Source organism: Megascapheus bottae, chromosome 15 (assembly GCF_031878675.1).
Source record: "Megascapheus bottae isolate mThoBot1 chromosome 15, mThoBot2.hap1, whole genome shotgun sequence".
NCBI lineage: Eukaryota > Metazoa > Chordata > Mammalia > Rodentia > Geomyidae > Megascapheus > Megascapheus bottae.
Window position 1 is genome coordinate 21615069 of NC_143523.1, and position 17663 is coordinate 21632731.

A 17663-nucleotide genomic window follows, 5' to 3' on the forward strand; every position below is an offset into this window, starting at 1 on the left:
AGAGTGGGTTAGGGGACAAATATGGCCACCATGATGGGTCTGGGAACTGTGTCTGTAGTCACCGTGACTCCCTGGCATCCCTGGCAGGCCCCCTATTTTGGGTGTTCCCCTGGAGAATCCAGGTCAACGTATACCTAACAGTTGCTCAGATGATTTCTTGCTGAGTTTCATCAAACTCATAGGTCCAGGAAGACTGTTTCTATTGCCTCCCTTTTCTGCTTTACGGTGCTAACACAGGGGAAAGAGCAGCTTTTGGAAAGGATCACTCATGGGTGTTGTATCTAAGTAATTCAGAAAACCTGTAACAGGATGTGAAGATGAGGGCTAGGGGATGGGTTGGCCAAGTAGAGGAATCTAGGAGTGAGTTCCTGAAAAGGGTGTTTATATATGCCCTCCACTTTACCCCACCCTACCTGTTGAGATGTCAGAGCTCTGGGAGTGACAGAGCCTGGAAGTTTCAGGCTCCTCCCCTCTTTCCATTGACTTACCTTGATGCTAATTTAGGCTTGTAGCCTAATCAACCATCAAGCTCCTTAAGAAATATCTCTATTCTCCTTGCACCCTTCACCTGGTTCAGATTCCTCAAAAGTCTAGAGAGCCCAGTTGCCTATTCCAATGATTTCCAAGTGGCTATTGTGCTTGCACCCCAAGGTAATGTACCTCCTGATTTAGTTTGATTCTTTAGTGTTCAGTGGCTACTCCTACGGTTGTAAGTCTCTTAGGGCATGATAGAGACTGTTTTGATGCTGCCACTCTGTAGTGGAATGGCTGGTGGGAGAAGGAAGAAGATATAATTACATATACCTGGAGGGAGTCTTGGCTTTAGTCAGAGGTGCCCGAAGGTATCTCATATGGTGTTGATATCAACTTGAGGATGACACCAGCCTTACAGTTCTGATGGTAAATCAGCAGGGTAGCTCAACATCTTGCTCACCAGCAACTAGCAGCAGCTCTCCACTCACTCTGGCCACTGGCTTCTTCAGAGCCTGTCTTGTGGGAGTTTTCTTTCTCACTGGGCAAGGTAGGTAGATAGGCTCTGTTCACATTGCTAACATGTCATTAGTATGTCCAGTCTCCCTTCCGCCAGGCCAGACATGTAGGAACAATGCCTGTCACTGCCCCTGGGCTCCTGAATGACAACTGCTTTCAAATTTCTTGCTTGCCATTAGGTTTCCCAAAGGTTTCCCCTCCCACTCCTGCCAAATCCTTTAACAAAGGACTGGTCTGGCTCAGAGGTTCAAGTTCTAGTACTAGTGCTCTGACTAACCCTGCCCATTCCAATGGTCCTTCGTAAGTGCCATGCCTCCTCTTAATATGGAATTGCAGATCGTCTTATTTTCAGTATTAGGGTATATAAAAGACACAAGAAAATACAGCTGATGATGGTCTTCTCTCTTGCCTCTTGGTGGAATTTGGCAGTCTCTGGAGATTCTTCCTAACTCCCATCACACTGGGAATTTACTTTCCTTTATTCTTTGTCCTGTCCTTACTTCGGAGCATTTGCACTTGCCCTGTACTAGCACCACATTTCCAGATTCTCCTAGCTCATAAACCTTTCAGACATGTCCTCAGCCTGTCACTGAGTGGAGTTACATCTAGCAACTCCCAAGCGATTGTTCTCAGGAGGCCTTCTGTTTTCCTCTCAGGGATCATACAATCACAGCCCGACAGGCTATGACAATACTGGGCTTGAACTCAGTGTCTGAGCATTCTCCTTTAGCGTTCCTGTCTAAGTGGCATTCTACCACTTGAGCCAAACTTTTAATTCTGGCTTCTTGCAGGATAATTAAAGAGTCTCACAGACTTCAGGTCAGGCTGACTTTGAACCAAGATCCTCAGATCTCATTCTTCTTGAGTAATTAGGGTTATAGGCATGAGCTACCTGTGCCATTAGAAAGAATGAAGCAAAAGCCAAAGAAATGTTTTATTTTATTTATTTATTTTTTTGCCAGTCTTGGGCTTGAGCTCAGGGCCTGAGCACTGTCCTTTGACTTTCTCAAGGCTAGAGCTCTACCACTTGCCACCTGAGCCACAGCATCACTTCCAGCTTTTTTCTATGTATGTGGTACCGAAGAGTCAAACCTGGGTCTTCGTGGGTGCTAGGCAAGCACTCTACCACTAGGCCAGACTCCTGCCCTATTTCTTTTTTAAAAATTAAATTCAAAGGCATTTGATTTGAAGTCAGATGGTAAAAGAAGATGAATCTTACTCTTTTGGCCATTGAGGCACCCATTCAAACATCTTTTTTTTTTTTTGGTAGGAAGAGGTTACACAACCGAATTTGAGTACCAAGCTTAGCTATCACTGAACATGAAGGTTTTCTGAGAAGCCATAGCCCATACTGCATGTGCCAAGTTGCCTTCTCATAATTATTCCACAGCTAGATTACTCTTCCAGCTGCTTTCTCATTCAGGCTTAGTGCTATGACTCCTGAGGAAAGAGCCCTGCATTTCCAATTATGTAGCCATTTCTACCACAAGTTCTGACAAGCCTAATCTAACTCTGCTCTCCTTTTGTTTGGCAGCTCTTTTGTGACAGGGACAGCTTGTTGTGGGCACTTCTCACCACTGAGAATCTGGGACCTCAACAGGTAAGACATTCCTGAGCCTACCTCGGCAAACCATAGGCATGGGGTGGGGGTAGTTAGGAAGGTAAGGAATTCACTGACCAACTCTTGCCTTCATTGGCCCAGAGGTACAGGAGGAGGCTGGAGAGGGCCCCTGCCTTGAAACTCACTGATAGCTGTGAAGTCTTTGGCGTTAGCTTGTAGACTCTGTTGAAATATTTCTGTTTATTTTTGAAGTACTATCAATGGAATTCAATACTTCTGAAGCAATTCATAACTCTGAAGTAATTCACAATTCATAATTGTTGAATAATTTCAGGTAGTATTTGTGATAAATATTTGGATTTATAATACCCTTTCTCTGAAGAATGTCTGGCTATGTGACTACATAAAACCCCATCTACGGGGGCTGGGAGTTTGGACTAGTGGTAGATTGCTTGTCTAGCATACACAAAGACTCAATACCACATACATAGAAAAAGCTGGAAATGGGGCAGTGGCTCAAATGGTAGAACTCTAGCCTTAAGAAAGCCCAAGGACAGTGCTCAGGCTCTGAGTTCACGGTCCGGGACTAGCCAAAAAAAAAAGGAAAACTCCATCTAATCAGGCACTACTGGCTGTCGCCTGTAATCCTAGCTACTGAGGAGGCTGAGATCTGAGGATTGTAGTTTGAAGCCAGCCTGGGCAGGAAAGTCCATGACACTTTTATCTTCAATTAAATACCAAAAAGTCAAAAATGGAGCCCCAGATTAAGGGACAGAGCACCAGCCTTGAGTAAAAAAGTTCAAGGACAGTGCCCAGGCCCCTAAGTTCAAGCCCCAGTACCAGCCCAAACACGCACACACACACACAAATCCCATCTATCCATAGATATGATTTTTTTTAAATAATGACATCTATAAACTATAAAACTTATAGAGAATAATTAAAACACCATCCAGGTTATATTCACAGTTCTCTGACCTAGCAAGCTTGATACAGTCCCATCTGATTATCTACCATTCTCTTAAAAACCTTGTTTGTTAAAAATCTTTTAATTTGAAGTAACTGTTGATTCAGAGGAAGTTACAGAAAGGAATATTCTTGTAATATCTTAAATGATATATAATATCAAAACCAGGAACTTGACATCAGTATAATCCTCTTCAGATCATGCTTACATTATGTATATGTTATTCTAAATAATTTTACCACATATAGAATCCTGTGCCAGCTATGATGTGGAACTATTCATTTCATGTTTAGCACAAAGATCCCTGTATTTACTTGTTTATAGTCACACTTACCCTCTACTCCCCTTCTCTACTCACTCTTTATTTCTAATTCCTGGCAGCCATTTATGTATACTATAAATTTGTCATTTTGAAGATTTTGTACTTGTGTTACAATATAGCATGTCGTGTGTGTGTGTGTGTGTGTGTGTGTGTGTGTGTCTGTCTGTCTGTCTGTCTGTCTGTCTCTGTCTGTCTCTGTCTGTCTGTTATAAGGGTTTAAACTCAAAGCCTTGCAGTTGCAAAGCAGCTACTTTTCTACTTTGAGGCACACTCATAGCCCTTGTTTGGTTTAGTTATTTTTAAAATAGGGTCTGATATTTTTTTGCCTGAGGTGGCCTCGAGCAACAGTCCTCTTAACCTCTGCTTCTTGGTAGCTGAGATTGCAGGCATGTGTCCTATTCCTAAACTCTAGTCTGTCATCTTTTGAGATCTGCTGTTTCAAAAACTCAGCATATTACTTCCAAGGACATAGAAGTACTGCTTGTTTGTTCTCTCTCTCTCTCCCTCCCTCTCCTTCCTTCCTTCCTTCCTTCCTTCCTTCCTTCCTTCCTTCCTTCCTTCCTTCCTTCCTTCCTTCGTCATAGGACTTGAACTCAGGACCTGGGCGCTAATCCTGAGCTTTTTCACTTGTCTAGTGCCCTACTGCTTTGAGCCACACCACAGTGCTAGTTTTCTGGTGGGTAATTGGAGGTAAGAATCTCACAGACTTTCTTGCCCTGGCTATCTTTGAACCATGATTCTCAGATCTCATGGTATGAATCCATCAGAGTTTCACCATGAAGAACATTTACCCCTTGAAAGATATTTGGCTTGATTTTTTCTTTTCTTTTCTTTTTTTGTCAGTCCTGGGCTTGAACTCAGGACCTGGGCACTATCCTTGGGCTTTCTCAAGGCTAGCCAGTCTACCACTTGAGCCACAGCACCACTTTTCCAGCTTTTTCTGTGTATGTGCTACCAAGGAATCTAACCCAGGGCTTCATGCATGCTAAGCAAGCACTCTACCAGTAGGCCACACTCCCAACTCCGTTTTTTTTTTGTTTGTTTGTTTGTTTGTTTTACAATTGCTAATAAAGTTGTTATGCACATTTGCACATAGGTTTTTATGTAAGTACACACTTTCATTTCTCTGGGATAGATGCCACGAGAGTTGATAAGTATATGCCAAACTACTTTTCAGAGTATCTTTACTATTTTACATTCCCTCCTAAGAATGTATGATAGATCTACACTGTGACCATACTTGTTGTCATTGTCATTTTCTGTTTTAGCTCATGTTAGTAGGGATGGTATCTCATAATGGATTTAACTTAAATTTCTCTGATAACTACAGTTTTGATACAATCTAAATCATTGATTTTTTTGGGGGGGGGCAAGGTTTTGGAACTCTGGGCCTGGGCACTGTCCCTGAGCTTTTTAGCTCAAGGCTATTGCCCTATCCCTTGAACCACAGCCCCATTTCCCATTTTCTAGTGATTAATTGGAGATAAGAGCCTCACATTATTTAGTGCCCGGCTGGCTTTGAATCTCAGATCCTCAGATCTCAGCCTTCTGAGTAGCTAGGATTATAGGTGTGAGCCACCATGCCTAGTGACCTTTTGTTGTTGTTGTTGGTGGTGGTGGGGCTTGGACTCTGGGCCTGGGCGCTATCCCTGAGCATTTTAGCTCTAGGCTACTGCTCTACCCCTTGAGCAACAGTACCACTTCGGATTTTTTTGTGGTTAATTGAAGATAAGAGTCTCATGGACGTTAGTGCTGGGCCTGGATTTGAACCAAGATCCTCAGATCTCAGCCTCCTGAGTAGCTGGGATTACAGGCATGAGCCACTATGCCCGGCAAAAGAATGGGGAATTTTTTTTCCAGTCCTGAAGAGGGCCTAAGCGCTGTCCTTAGACTTTCCTCAAGGCTAGTAATCTACCACTGGAGCCAGAGCACCACTTCCGGCTTCTCTTGACTTTTTCTTATTAAGTATGCTTTTGGTGCCAAACCTAAGAACACTGAGCTTTAAATACAACCATTTATAGTAACAATGAAGGCATGTTTCCTTTATGCTTCCTCTCTTAGTTGCTTTAGTTTTGTCTTCTCTTTCTTGTCTAGGGAAGTGTTCATCATATCTTCTTTCTGAAAAGTCCATTCTAGATTCAGTCTTTACAAAGGATTTCTTCCTAATAAAGACACTTGAATTAGATTTTAAACCATTTTAGTGGCTTTTTACTACAACCAAGAATAGGTAGGACATTTAGTACTTTCCTTGAGCAACATGTTGCATCCCTGGATGGCTCTGAATGTTGAAATGCTGATGACCCTTTGTCAAGGTCAGTTTTCTTCCATGAACTGTAGTCCTGGACAGGAAGCACACAACCTCTCTCTTCAGGACAGGCCCTTACATGTCTGAAAACTGCTTCTACACCTCCAGGGCTCTTTGCCAGGCACAAAGTTCTAGGTTCTTTCATTGTTTCTTACAAACAGATCAGTTAGCAATAGCTTTGGGCTATAAGTAATGAAGACCTCATTTATAATGGCTCAAATAATAATTTGATTACTGGGATGTTAGATGACAAGGAGCCCAGAAGCTGGGTGTCTGGGTCAATGGGTTTAGTAACTGAAGACCCTAAGGGCCCATATTTACTACCCTAGTCACAGTACCTTTTGCTCTAGCTTTTGAGCTTGTTTAGAATAATACCACCAACTTGTAGGGTAAGACAGATAGGAAAGGAAAGGAGAGGAGGGGAGGAATAGGTACTCTGTCTTAGACCTATTTTGGGTCGGGGGAGAGGGGAGTCATGGGGCTTGAACTCTGGGCCTGGGCATTGTCCCTGAGCTCTTTAGCTCAAGGCTACTGCCCTACCCCTGAGCTACAGCCCCACTTCCTATTTTCTAGTGATTAATTGGAGATAAGAATCTCATGGTAAATGCAAAATGCAAAAAAAAAAAAAGTCTCATGGTTAGACCTATTTAAAGATGAAGACACCTTTTCTAGGAGCTCTGAACATACCTCTCATCCTTCTAGTTAAATTCTGGGCTCCATTCATAAGCCTCTAGAATGCTGGCTGGCATTCTGCAGACTATGAAACTTGCTTGTTTCCATGAGTTCATCTTTCCAAACTTCTTCCACTGGTCCTTCTCCCTTCAGAAAGGAGCTAAAACTGGAGTCTTCTCTGGTGACGAGCCATGCCAGAATGTGTGCTGGGAAGCTGTGGTTGTTTTGGAGGTAGCACTGGCTGTGTAGCCAGAGAGAGCAAACTTCCATAACTATTCTGCCATGCACTAGTATGAGCTGGGGATTTTCTGGACTTGTTTCTACAGTGAGAACTAAACGTTGGAAAAGCATTAACCTACTTCAGAGCTAGTGAGAATAAATTATCATGAAAAAGTGCCCTGCACGTTGCCTGTTACCTTACGGACAATTAGACAGCACAGGCTGTGCCCTTATGCAGCCTCCTGCTCCCACCACAGTGGTTTTCATATGAGCTCCTGGAAGTTTGTGGAATCCTAGCCTTTCAGTCCTTAATACACACGTGACCTCTGGCAAATGGAAAGAAGAGGAGGCTGCTGACCTCATGGAACAGAGAAGCCTCTCGCCAGTAAGGTTGTGGGTCACAAGTGAGCTTTTCTGCTGGAAGTCAGTCATGGAGCATGGCCCTGTGCTTGCCATAATCCCCTGCTTGGTCAGGCAGCACACAGTGGGTGTACCTGGCCAGGCAGTGCACGGTGGGTGTACCTAGTCAGGTGGTGCACGGTGGGTGTTCCCAGTCAGGTAGTGCATGGTGGGTATACCATCATAGCCAGCGTCACCTTGAAGGTTGGGTGATTTTTTTTTCACTTTATTTTTATTATTGAGGTAATGTATAGGTTACAGTTACATTCACCAGATAGTAAGTGCATTACTTCTCACACATTGATACCCCTTAAGGTTGGGTGATCTTTGAGTTGCCTGTGGTTGTAACTTCTTGATTGTTATTCTCTTATGAACTCCTGAGACTGCATTGACCTCCAACTCCAAGTTGTTACTGAACTCAACACAAACTCCAATGAGAGTGGACACAAAATAGCTGTACCCTGGATCTCTAATGGAGCCAGATGAGACATAGTCGCTGTTTGCACTAACCAGTCTGTGGGCTCTGTGTGTGGCAGGCCCACCGTGGGCATCCCTTGGCACTACCTCCTCTCTAGCCTCCAGATTCTCTTCCTTACCCACGGGAGAATCAGGGTCTTGTGCAAACATCTGACTTGCCTCTAAGGCTGTGCATAGCTTAGAGGACTGATAGGGAGTAGGGGAGAGCCCGTAGTGGCGGCACCTGCTTGGGGTGGGACGAAATGGATGGACAGGATGACTCTCTGGAGCTGTCTTTCCCAGAGAAGCCTGAGCAGATAATAAAGCCATGTAGAAAACAGGATTAAGGTAATGAACAGGCAGGACCAAGTTTGATCTTTCAATAACACCAAAGCCTGACTGACAGGCAATCTGCAAGGTGGAGCAGCTTCGCCAGTAGGACTCTGGCTGGGCGGTGTTTGGTGCTGGCTAGATTCTTTGCTTTTAACCTGTCACTGCTGAAACCTGAGCAGCGCCTGGATTTTCTTTCATGTGTGTGCTGTGACTTGGATTGGGGGAGGGCTAGGAAGAGCAGTTAGGCTCTGAGTTTCTGGGATGCCCTGAGGTGATGGTGGGGGTTGGGACAGCCTCCAAGGTAAAGGCACTCCACTGGGCATGGGCATGCCTCTATCCGGAGCCATCCTCCATCACCCCAGATGCCCGTTCCTAGGCAGCCTATGCTACTTTCAAAATGCCTAAAGATGGCTTTAAGGCTGTCCTTGGCTCCCTCCACCCCTCAGCACAACCTCTGGGGCTAATAAGCAGGGTAGGGGTTGGGGTTTTAGCTCAGCGGAAGAGCCCTTGCCTGGCAAGTGCAAGGTCTTGAGTTAGGTCCTCAGCTCTGGAGGAGAAAAAGAAGCTTATAAAAGACCAAAACAATAATAATAATAAAACAACTAATAAGCAGGGCAGAGAGGGCCAGGTGCTAGCTGGAGCACACAGATCAGAAACAGCCTTGAACCCCCAACTGTTGTCTTGATGGCACCTTCCCCACTCCTTTTCTTCCTGCTTTTTTTTTCTCTTGTAATGAAGTGCCATGGCCTTAGACCCAAGAATTGGGGATTTCTAATGTGCTAAAATGGGAATTGTGGAGTCCTTCATCCTACCTTGGGAGCTAGAATGTTCCCACTTCTGATTCTGGATGATCCTCAGACGTCAAGTGCCAGGAACACCTGTACCTTCATCTTGACAGATCCTGGCGATGGCTAACCATCAAAGCAGCCCTATCTAGGCCCTGCACTCCTGTCAAGTCCAAAGGAACTGTACCAAAGCCATCCAGGAATACCTGACCATAAAAAGGGGGGGGTGTAAGGGAAGGAAGGGAGGCATGGCTCAGTGTGCTAGCCAATGAGCAAATGTGTCAGATACTAAGTTCAAATCTTAGACAAAAATCAAACAAAAAAAAAAACCAAATACTAAACAAAAGCAAAGCAAACAAACAAAATCCTGAGCTTGAACAATCAATGTATTTTAGCAGGCCCTTGGCTAGGCTCCAGAGGAGGTGCTAGATGTTGACTGTAGGGGACCCCTCTTAGTAGCTGGATAGCCAAGCCTGATAACACACATGCAGGCACACATACACATGCTTGCAGATTTGTTCTTGCTGTGAGTTTTGTCTTTCTGCCAAAGGGTATTTGAAATAAATCTGGCATTGGTGCCTTAAGATGGAACACAGCTGGCTCCTCTGTGGCTCTAGGCAGGTGAGCTTCAAGATGGAGAAGCTGGGGTGACACCCACACCCTAGACCTGAGGGTATCATCATAGGTCTAGCCATAGTTTTGAGCCATCCTGGGAACTGTGAGGTAGGGAGGGGGACAGGGAACTGTGGTGATGTGGCTGCTTTTAGGGCAGACTCCTTGGCATTGAGTCCTAGGGCACTGCCTCCCTGTGAGTGACCATGCAGTGCGCCTGTCCCCTCAGACTCCTTCATCGCCCCTCTACTTAAAGCTAGTCATTTTTGTTCACCTTCGGCTGCCATTTCCATCTTGAATCTCTTCTTAGCAAGGGCAGGAGTAGCACAGGTTTCCCATCCATTCTGACTGGTCCTCTACATTTCCCCTCAGCCTTTCATTCCAGGCCTGGAGCCCCTATTTCTGCCTAAGGAAACCTGCTTCCATGTCAGCATGGAGCCCTCTCTGATGTGACTCCTGGCTGGAGTTGCAAGCCTTTTCCACGGAACAATGTTAATGTATTGGTAAGGGTTACTGGGTCAGCCAGGGCTATAGCTTGACCTTTAGAAGGTCAAGCTTGCACTGGATCCTTCCAATACTGTGCCCAGGCTGAGTATAGGCATCTAATAGCATTTGGAATGGCAGAGGACACACAGCTGGAGATGGACACAGTGGCCTGAGCATAGGCTGGCTGCTCTTAGGGTACCATTTGTGCCCTTACTGCCCAGCTGTGGCTTTGTCTCTGCCCTTGGTCCCCTGCCCCCACCCCGTGGAGGGGCCTGGCCTTCAGTCAGGGTGATTATGAGAATTGCCCCTCTGTAAAGTACCTGCCTTCTCCTTTGAAAGTATTACTGACAGCTTTTTTTCCTTCTCTTTTTTCTTTATCTCTTTAAGGAACCCTGTAATTTCTTTCTCTTTTCTCTCTCCCCCCTTTCCTTTTTCTTTCTTGTCCCCTGTGTCCCCCTGAACTCTTTGAAATTGGCTCTCTGCCTGCTGACACCAAACTGATACTTTGCATTTCACTTCTCCTTATCCCTTTATGGCAACAGATGTTGAAATTTTGTATCCTTTTATCTGCCCGGCTTGTCCCTTCCTGTAATTATGGTCCCCTTGTTAGTAGTACAAAGTGGGCTGCCGGGCTGCCTGGCCTTTGAGCCATTGTGTCTGAACACGTGTGCGCAGGTGGATTGTAGGGGTGCGCGTGCGTACATGCACACGCATGCACGCATGTGAGAGGCTGTGTGCTTCTCTCACAGGATGGCACTTTCAGGAGATTCTCACCTCTACTCTTCCCCATACTTTTGTGATCTGTTCCCGTTTCCTTCACTGAGCAGCACAGCCGAGGGCTGGCAGATGCCCTGGATTTCTACAGGGGCAAATCAGATTATGGAAGTAGACTGGTGTCTGAGGGACTGTGGCTGGGTGCTTGCATGCATGTGATGGCTGGCAGTACAAGAGGAGCATGCAGGCCTGACTTTTACTGCTTGCTCGTTTTTTTTTTTTTTTACTTTTGAGCCTTAGTTTGTACATCTAGAAAATGTAGTTAAGGCATTTTGTAGACCTTTTGTAAGGATCACATAATCCCACAAGACCTATAAGAGAACAGGCCTTCTGATTTCCCCTGTTCTTATCACGCTGCTGCCAGACTGATTGTGCAGCTCTGCTCTTTCTTGCTGGATGACTTGAAGAAAGATCTCTTCTGTGGCCTTTAGCTTCTATATCTGAAGTCACAGTGGCTTCTGCCAGGTAGGGTGAGCTTGAACGCTGGCAGTCTGGAGGCCAGATTTTGTGGCATGTCCCTCATACTAATGAATGACTGCTAGCTTTTGCCAAAACAGCTAGGTCGCCCTAGTTCTACACCTGTGCCCTTGCAATTCCTTCTGCTTGGGCCATTCACCTGTCATTGTCACAGTCACTTCACTCACTAAAGAATGGCTATTCTATTCCCCTCAACTAGAATTTTTTTTTTGGGGGGGGTGGATGGTTATAGGGCTTAGAACTCAGAGTCCAGGTGCTGTCTCTGAACTCTTCTACTAAAGGCTAGTGCTTAACACTTTGAAACATGGCTCTACTTTTGATTTTCTGATAATTGGAGATAAGTCTCAAGGACTTTTCTGCCTAGGCTGGCTTTGAACCAAAATCCTCAGATGTCAGCCTCCTGAGTAGCTAGGATTACAAGCAAAAAGCTCTGTACACCAAGTGCCCAGCTCATTCTCTATTTCAGTCCATCTCATCATAGGACTTGTGTTACTCTCTCAGTATTACCTACCTTGTATTAACTGGTTCAAACTTCTCTTCTTCACTGGACTGAAATGTCCCAAAGACAGATAATGTCTCCTTCACAGATACAACTCACATCTGTATCTTCTTGGTATAGGTACTGGGCTGGAAGTCAGGGCCTCACTCTCACTTGGCTTTTTTTTTTTTTGCCAGTCCTGGGCTTGAGCTCAGGGCCTGAGCACTGTCCTTGGACTTTCTCAAGGCTAGAGCTCTACCACTTGAGCCTCAGCACCACTTCTGGCTTTTTTCTATGTATGTGGTACCAAGGAACCAAACCTTCGTGCATGCTAGGTAAGCACTCTACCACTAGGCCAAACTCCCGGCCCCTCACTTGGCTTTTTCACTCAAGGCTGGCACTCTATCATTTGAACCACACCTCCACTTCTGACTATATGCTGATTAACTGGAGATAATAGCCTCATGGACTTTTCTGCCTAGGCTGGCTTTGAACCATGATCCTCAAATCTTAACCTCCTGAGTAGCTTAAGATTACAGGCCCGAGCCACTGGGGCATGACAGCTCACATCTTATAAACAAATAGTGGTTAATTCATGGTTGTTCAAAGAGTGAAGGAGAGAAGATGGAAGGCAGAATAAAATTTCCCATTTTCTCAGTGAGCATGTTGAGCCTGACAGAAAAGCCCATGACTTGCCCTTCTCCAAAATAGCTGGCAAAAGGTCAGTGTGGAGTGGCCCAAGTGGTAGAGGGTGAGCCTAGAGAATAGGCACAAGGCCCCGAGTGCCAACCCTGTGCCAGAATAAAGTAGGACGTGAGTGTCCTGGCTCTAACTTGGTGCCCAAGTTAGAAGGGGAGGGTCTGGCTCTTTACCTGACTCTGACTGGGCACCCAGAACCTCTCCCCGAGAGCTTTCAGGGCTTTCATTCCCTTCCTCCCCCACGGCAGCAACAGGTTCCTCTCTCTTCTCCTGCCAGGGGAATAGCACTGCCTGGGCAGCAAGGCTAGGTGAACCAGGGAGATCATTCTTTCAGGAGCCCCTTCCCCCCAGAGATATGGCCGCATGCTACTTGCTTTTTCCTTCCAGAAACCATGCATCCCAGGCTAGGGAACAGTCCTTCCTACTCCCCTTCACCACTCCCCTACCCCATTCTTCAGGCTCACCCAGGCAGGCTGCCCAACCGTCTTTACCTTTCCCTGTGGAGAGAGAGAATTGCTGGAGTCAGGCTGAGGAGGCTGGCGTGTAGAGGCCCCCAACCCACAGAAGCTCCTGGCGGCCCAGGCTTTGTCTGCAGGAGTTAGAAGGGAAAGGACTTTTTGTCTGGGCCCCTATAGTGACAGGCCTGGCTCTTGCTCCTGTCTTAGCTGGGGCTTGGAGCAACAGCCCTGTTCCCACACAAGTTGTGCAACAGCCAAGGCTCTGCCCCCCTTCTCGCCCCCCACAGTGAGAGGCTGAGAAGCATTCTTAACATTCTTTCCAGAGAAAAGGGGTGAAATGTCTGAATTTGGGGGTCACTACGTAATACAAATTGCAATCTAATCGTTTTTACAAGAACACACTTGCAGTGAGAAAAGCAACCCAGGAGGAGGGGATGAGGAGACAGACAGCTTGTTTTGTCCCCCTTCCCCCAAAGTTTGGGGCTATTGTCGGCCAGTTCCCCCTTCCACCACAGCAGTTAGACTAGAATTTTCTAGTTAAATTGGGCCTGAGGTGGGGGCCCATAGTGCCATTTCTGTTTGTTTTCCCAAATCAAAGCCCCAGCAGGGCTCCTATGGCACCGCTGGGCCACTATTGGAAGAGCCAGGCCATTCCCAGACCTGGTGTGTCAGTGTATGCTCTGAACTTAACCTCACCAGCGCTGCACAACAGAGCCTTGAGGGTCATGTGTCCAGAGGCAAAAGAAATTGTATCTTTTTTGTTGGGGTTTGAAGTGTGTGTGGCCATTTGAGAAAAGCAGAGAAGGTATGACGGAAACTCCTCAGCCCCTGGCCAGGCCTGGCTGGCAGACACTGGGCTACTGGGACTGGTTCTGACCCCAAGGGACTACTGTTCCCTGGGCCCTTAGGTTTCTCTCCGAGAGCCCCTTGGGCTAATCCGATTCTTGAACAGGTGGCTGAGGTGCTGGGCAGGGCCCAGGTTTGGGAGTTGAGTATGTGTATGCTCTGCCTCATAAAACTGCTGACCCTCCAGCTCTATAGGTACCCCACTCTCTCAGAACCCCAGGACTGGGCAGGTAGGGCCACGCTGGGCTCTACTCCCCATCCTCAATGCCTTTCATCTTCTATTTCAAACAAACATGAAATTACTTCTACAGATTAAAGGGGAGAGCTCCTCAATCATTCCTTATGGCCTCACTAATGGAGGGGGCAGGGCCCCAAAATCTGGAAGGAAAGGGGGAATTGTGAAGTACAACTTCCCCTGTCCAGGGCTCAGATGTGTATGCGTACCTGTGAGTGTTCACAGGGCGACTGTGGAGCAGTCATAGCCAGGGGCCTTGACCGGAAGGTAGGGACACTGATGTGGGGAGAAGGCCCTTGTCCTGGTCCTTCACGAGCGCCCAGCATAGGGCTACTGAGGAAGACAGCTTTCCTGGGGAGTTCCCTTCCATCTCGTGGAGGAGGTGAGGACTAGGAATGCCAGGCTGGGGGCTAACCCTGCACCAGACAGCTGCAGTGCTCACTGCTCAAGGCTCACGCAGAAAGGTAGCCGACCTCTACCATTAGTGCCTCTAGGGAAGATGGCGGCTTACTTGGGAGGAGAGGGAGGTTGAAGGTCTGAGTGTGAGGCCTGAAGCTCAAGTCTTTATTCAGACACAAAGCTGGTGGCCTTGTCTGCCTCAAGCCTCAAGCTAGGTACCACTTGGGCCATGGAGTCTTCCATCCCATGCCAGGGCCACTTACCTGAGCATTCCTGTGCATTGCCCATGACCTTATTTCTCCTGTCATGCCAAGGAAGAGGACCCACATCTCATGGGTGAAGACAGCTGGGGCACGGGGCCTGGAAGGTGCCCTTTCTCCTCCATTTCCCCTGAACATTCTGTAGAAACTCACTAAGTCCACCCATCTCCTAGCCACAGGGATTAGCGGGTGCACTTGATGTTGAGGGGCAGTTGCTAGGGCCTAGAGGCCCCCCTACACGGTTGCTAGGGGTCTGGCATGGGGCAAGGGGTCTGCCCACTGCCGCGGTCACGGAGGGAATTACACAGTCACAAAGAAATTGTTCTTCTCAGTAATCTGCTCTTGGCCACCGGGTGGGGTGTGGGTGGGGGTGCAGGCTGGAGCACAGCGGGCTGGGGGCTGTGATCACAGAGGCGTGCTAGCCCCGGGCTGGGGGCCAGAGGCCAGGAACACCAGGGACCAGCTTGCTAAGCTGCTTTCTCAGCAATTTCTCTCTCTGGACACAAAGGTGTTTACTTGCTTTAACATCTCCTGGGACTCCCCTTCTCCCTTTGTGTGGTCTTTATCCCCAATGAGGTTTGAGCCCCAGATTACAGGCACGAATTAAGGCATCGTATGCAGGCAGCTCAGAACTTCACGGCCTGCAGGATCACGGAGTTTAAGTAACTTAGTATGTATATGAGGGGTGGGGGGGCAACTGCTTCAGCAAGGCCCATCCACTACCCTGAAGTGCCTGTGTGTGCCCGTTGAGGGTTCTGCTAGGACTGGGATACCAGGGAGGGGCAAGGGGTGAGCACTGGTACTGTGTGGAGCCTGGGCCACCTCTGGGGTAGGAGGATAGGAGTGTGGCATCTTCTTTGGGCCCCCTTCCTCAGGAAGTCTTCCAGCTGATGCCATCTGCAGAGTGGAAGTGTACATGGCCAAAGTGGACAGCCTCTTACCACAGCCCTTCCTCCTCAGCGGGCAGCTGATGACACACCTGGGCAGTGACTTTCCTCCCGGAGCTGGGGTGCTGGATGTCATGTACGAGTCCCCATCTACACTACTGTCCTGTGGTTACGACACCTATGTGCGCTACTGGGACCTCCGCACCAGTGTCCGGTGAGTGTGCTGGTGAAGACCAAGCGGGCAGAGCCTGGTGCCCATACTGGTCCTCCTTCCAGTTCTAGGTTGGCCTGTGGCGATGCCACACCAGGGGCTAGCCTCATAGGTCCTATGACAAGTACCGCAGCATTGGAAAGCACAAAGGAAGGCATCCTTCACAGAACATACCTTCTCCTATTATGTTTGGTTATTAAAACAGTATCCCAAGTCAGGCCTCTCTGCCAGTTCAGAATAGCTCACTACCCTCCCCCCATCCCCCGCCCTGCCCCACCCCGCACCCCACCCCCCAGCTCCTTTAGACCTGGAAAGGCTGAGCTAGAAATGGAGGGCATCAAATCTTCCCCTTGCCTTTCTTTTCCTGGATAGGAAATGTGTCATGGAATGGGAGGAGCCTCATGACAGCACCCTATACTGCCTGCAGACAGACGGCAACCACCTCCTGGCTACAGGTTCCTCTTACTATGGTGTTGTGCGGCTGTGGGACCGGCGCCAGAGAGCTTGCTTACACGTAAGTGTCCTGCCCACTTCATTCCTCCTGGGTACCGGTACTCATGGCTACATCTGAGCGCGAACACCAGGGCCAAAGATGAACTTGAAGCCAGCTGGAGGATGCCTACAATGGCACCCAGCCCTGTTTCCTGGGCTAGGGCACTCCCCCTTTCCACTCAGAAAGCTCTCACCAGCTTTGTACCTTCCCTTCCAGGCTTTCCCGCTGACATCAACCCCTCTCAGCAGTCCTGTATACTGCCTGCGCTTCACCACCAAGCATCTCTATGCAGCGCTGTCTTACAACCTCCATGTCCTAGACTTTCAAAATGTGTGACAAGCAACCCCTTCCTGCAGACCAGGAGAGCCAGCTACTCAGGGACCTCTCTTTCCACCCCTGTCCTGTACCTAACTGTGACCTCAGTGCTCAGACATTAAAGGCACTGGTGCTCACCCAGCAATGCAGGCCCTCCCAAGATGTGTGGAGAGATGGGACCTGCTACCTTGGGCAAATGAAGCAGAACTCAGGCCTAGCACCGTCGTTTGGCCAGGGCAAAGGCCTGGCCCAGAAAAGCTAATCCTGCCCCTGCTGCTTCGCAGAGCCATGATGTCCTACAGAGTGAGGTAGGCCACTTTCGTCAGACCTCACCTTTCACCAGCCTCTTGGAACTGGGGACTCATTCCTGGGGCACTGGCCAGTTTCACTTTGAAACCAGTCAAGGACAAATGGAACCTAGCAGTTGTGGTGAGTTCTGAGCTAACCTTACTTTGGGCTAGCTCTGAAGACATACTACTTATTTTCATTTTTGTAAAAATAAACTTTGAGTTGTTCACAAATCTGGTTCTCTCATGGTTAGGCTGCTCTCGAAGGCCCTGGGGAGATGGAACATCAAATCTGAACTCGGGGTCCTCATGCCAAGGATGTGCCACGAAGAACAAAGATTTCTTTAGGAAGTCCTATAATGACCATCCCTTTTAGCTCTTTGTTGTTGTTTGGAGGCAGGAGTGTCACCTAGGATATGGTATGGACTGGGGATTACAGTAAGGTGTTGGGTTGTTGGTCATGCTTATTCTGATCACCCCTCCTTGGCAACACTGTAACCCTTATCTGGCTTGTTACAGTGCTTGAAAGCTGTTTCTAAAGTGCTTGTCTTTTTTTTTTTTTTAACTTCCCTGTACTCACACCTACCTTGGGGAGTTTCTCCTGAGCACCCCACAAAAGCCAAGCTACCACAGGGCACCTCCACTCCAGACTTTCTGAGGGTAGGCACGCAGGTTGGTTCCCTGCGTTGCTCTCTTACTTTTAGATGAGGACTTTGTGTTGGAGGTCTCCAGGAGGG

General features: G+C 47.7%; 1 protein-coding gene across 1 annotated transcript in view; it reads left to right on the plus strand.

The window, feature by feature from the left end:
• The window catches only part of Fbxw4 (F-box and WD repeat domain containing 4), an 80061-nt gene extending 62907 nt beyond the window's left edge, over positions 1-17154 (plus strand). The window contains exons 6-9 of the mRNA XM_090346038.1: positions 2525-2590; positions 15694-15834; positions 16204-16345; positions 16541-17154. Coding sequence (XP_090202164.1) covers positions 2525-2590; positions 15694-15834; positions 16204-16345; positions 16541-16660 — 469 coding nt within the window. The 3' untranslated portion in view covers positions 16661-17154. The remainder of the gene's footprint in view (positions 1-2524; positions 2591-15693; positions 15835-16203; positions 16346-16540) is intronic.
• Positions 17155-17663: the final 509 nt, after the last annotated feature.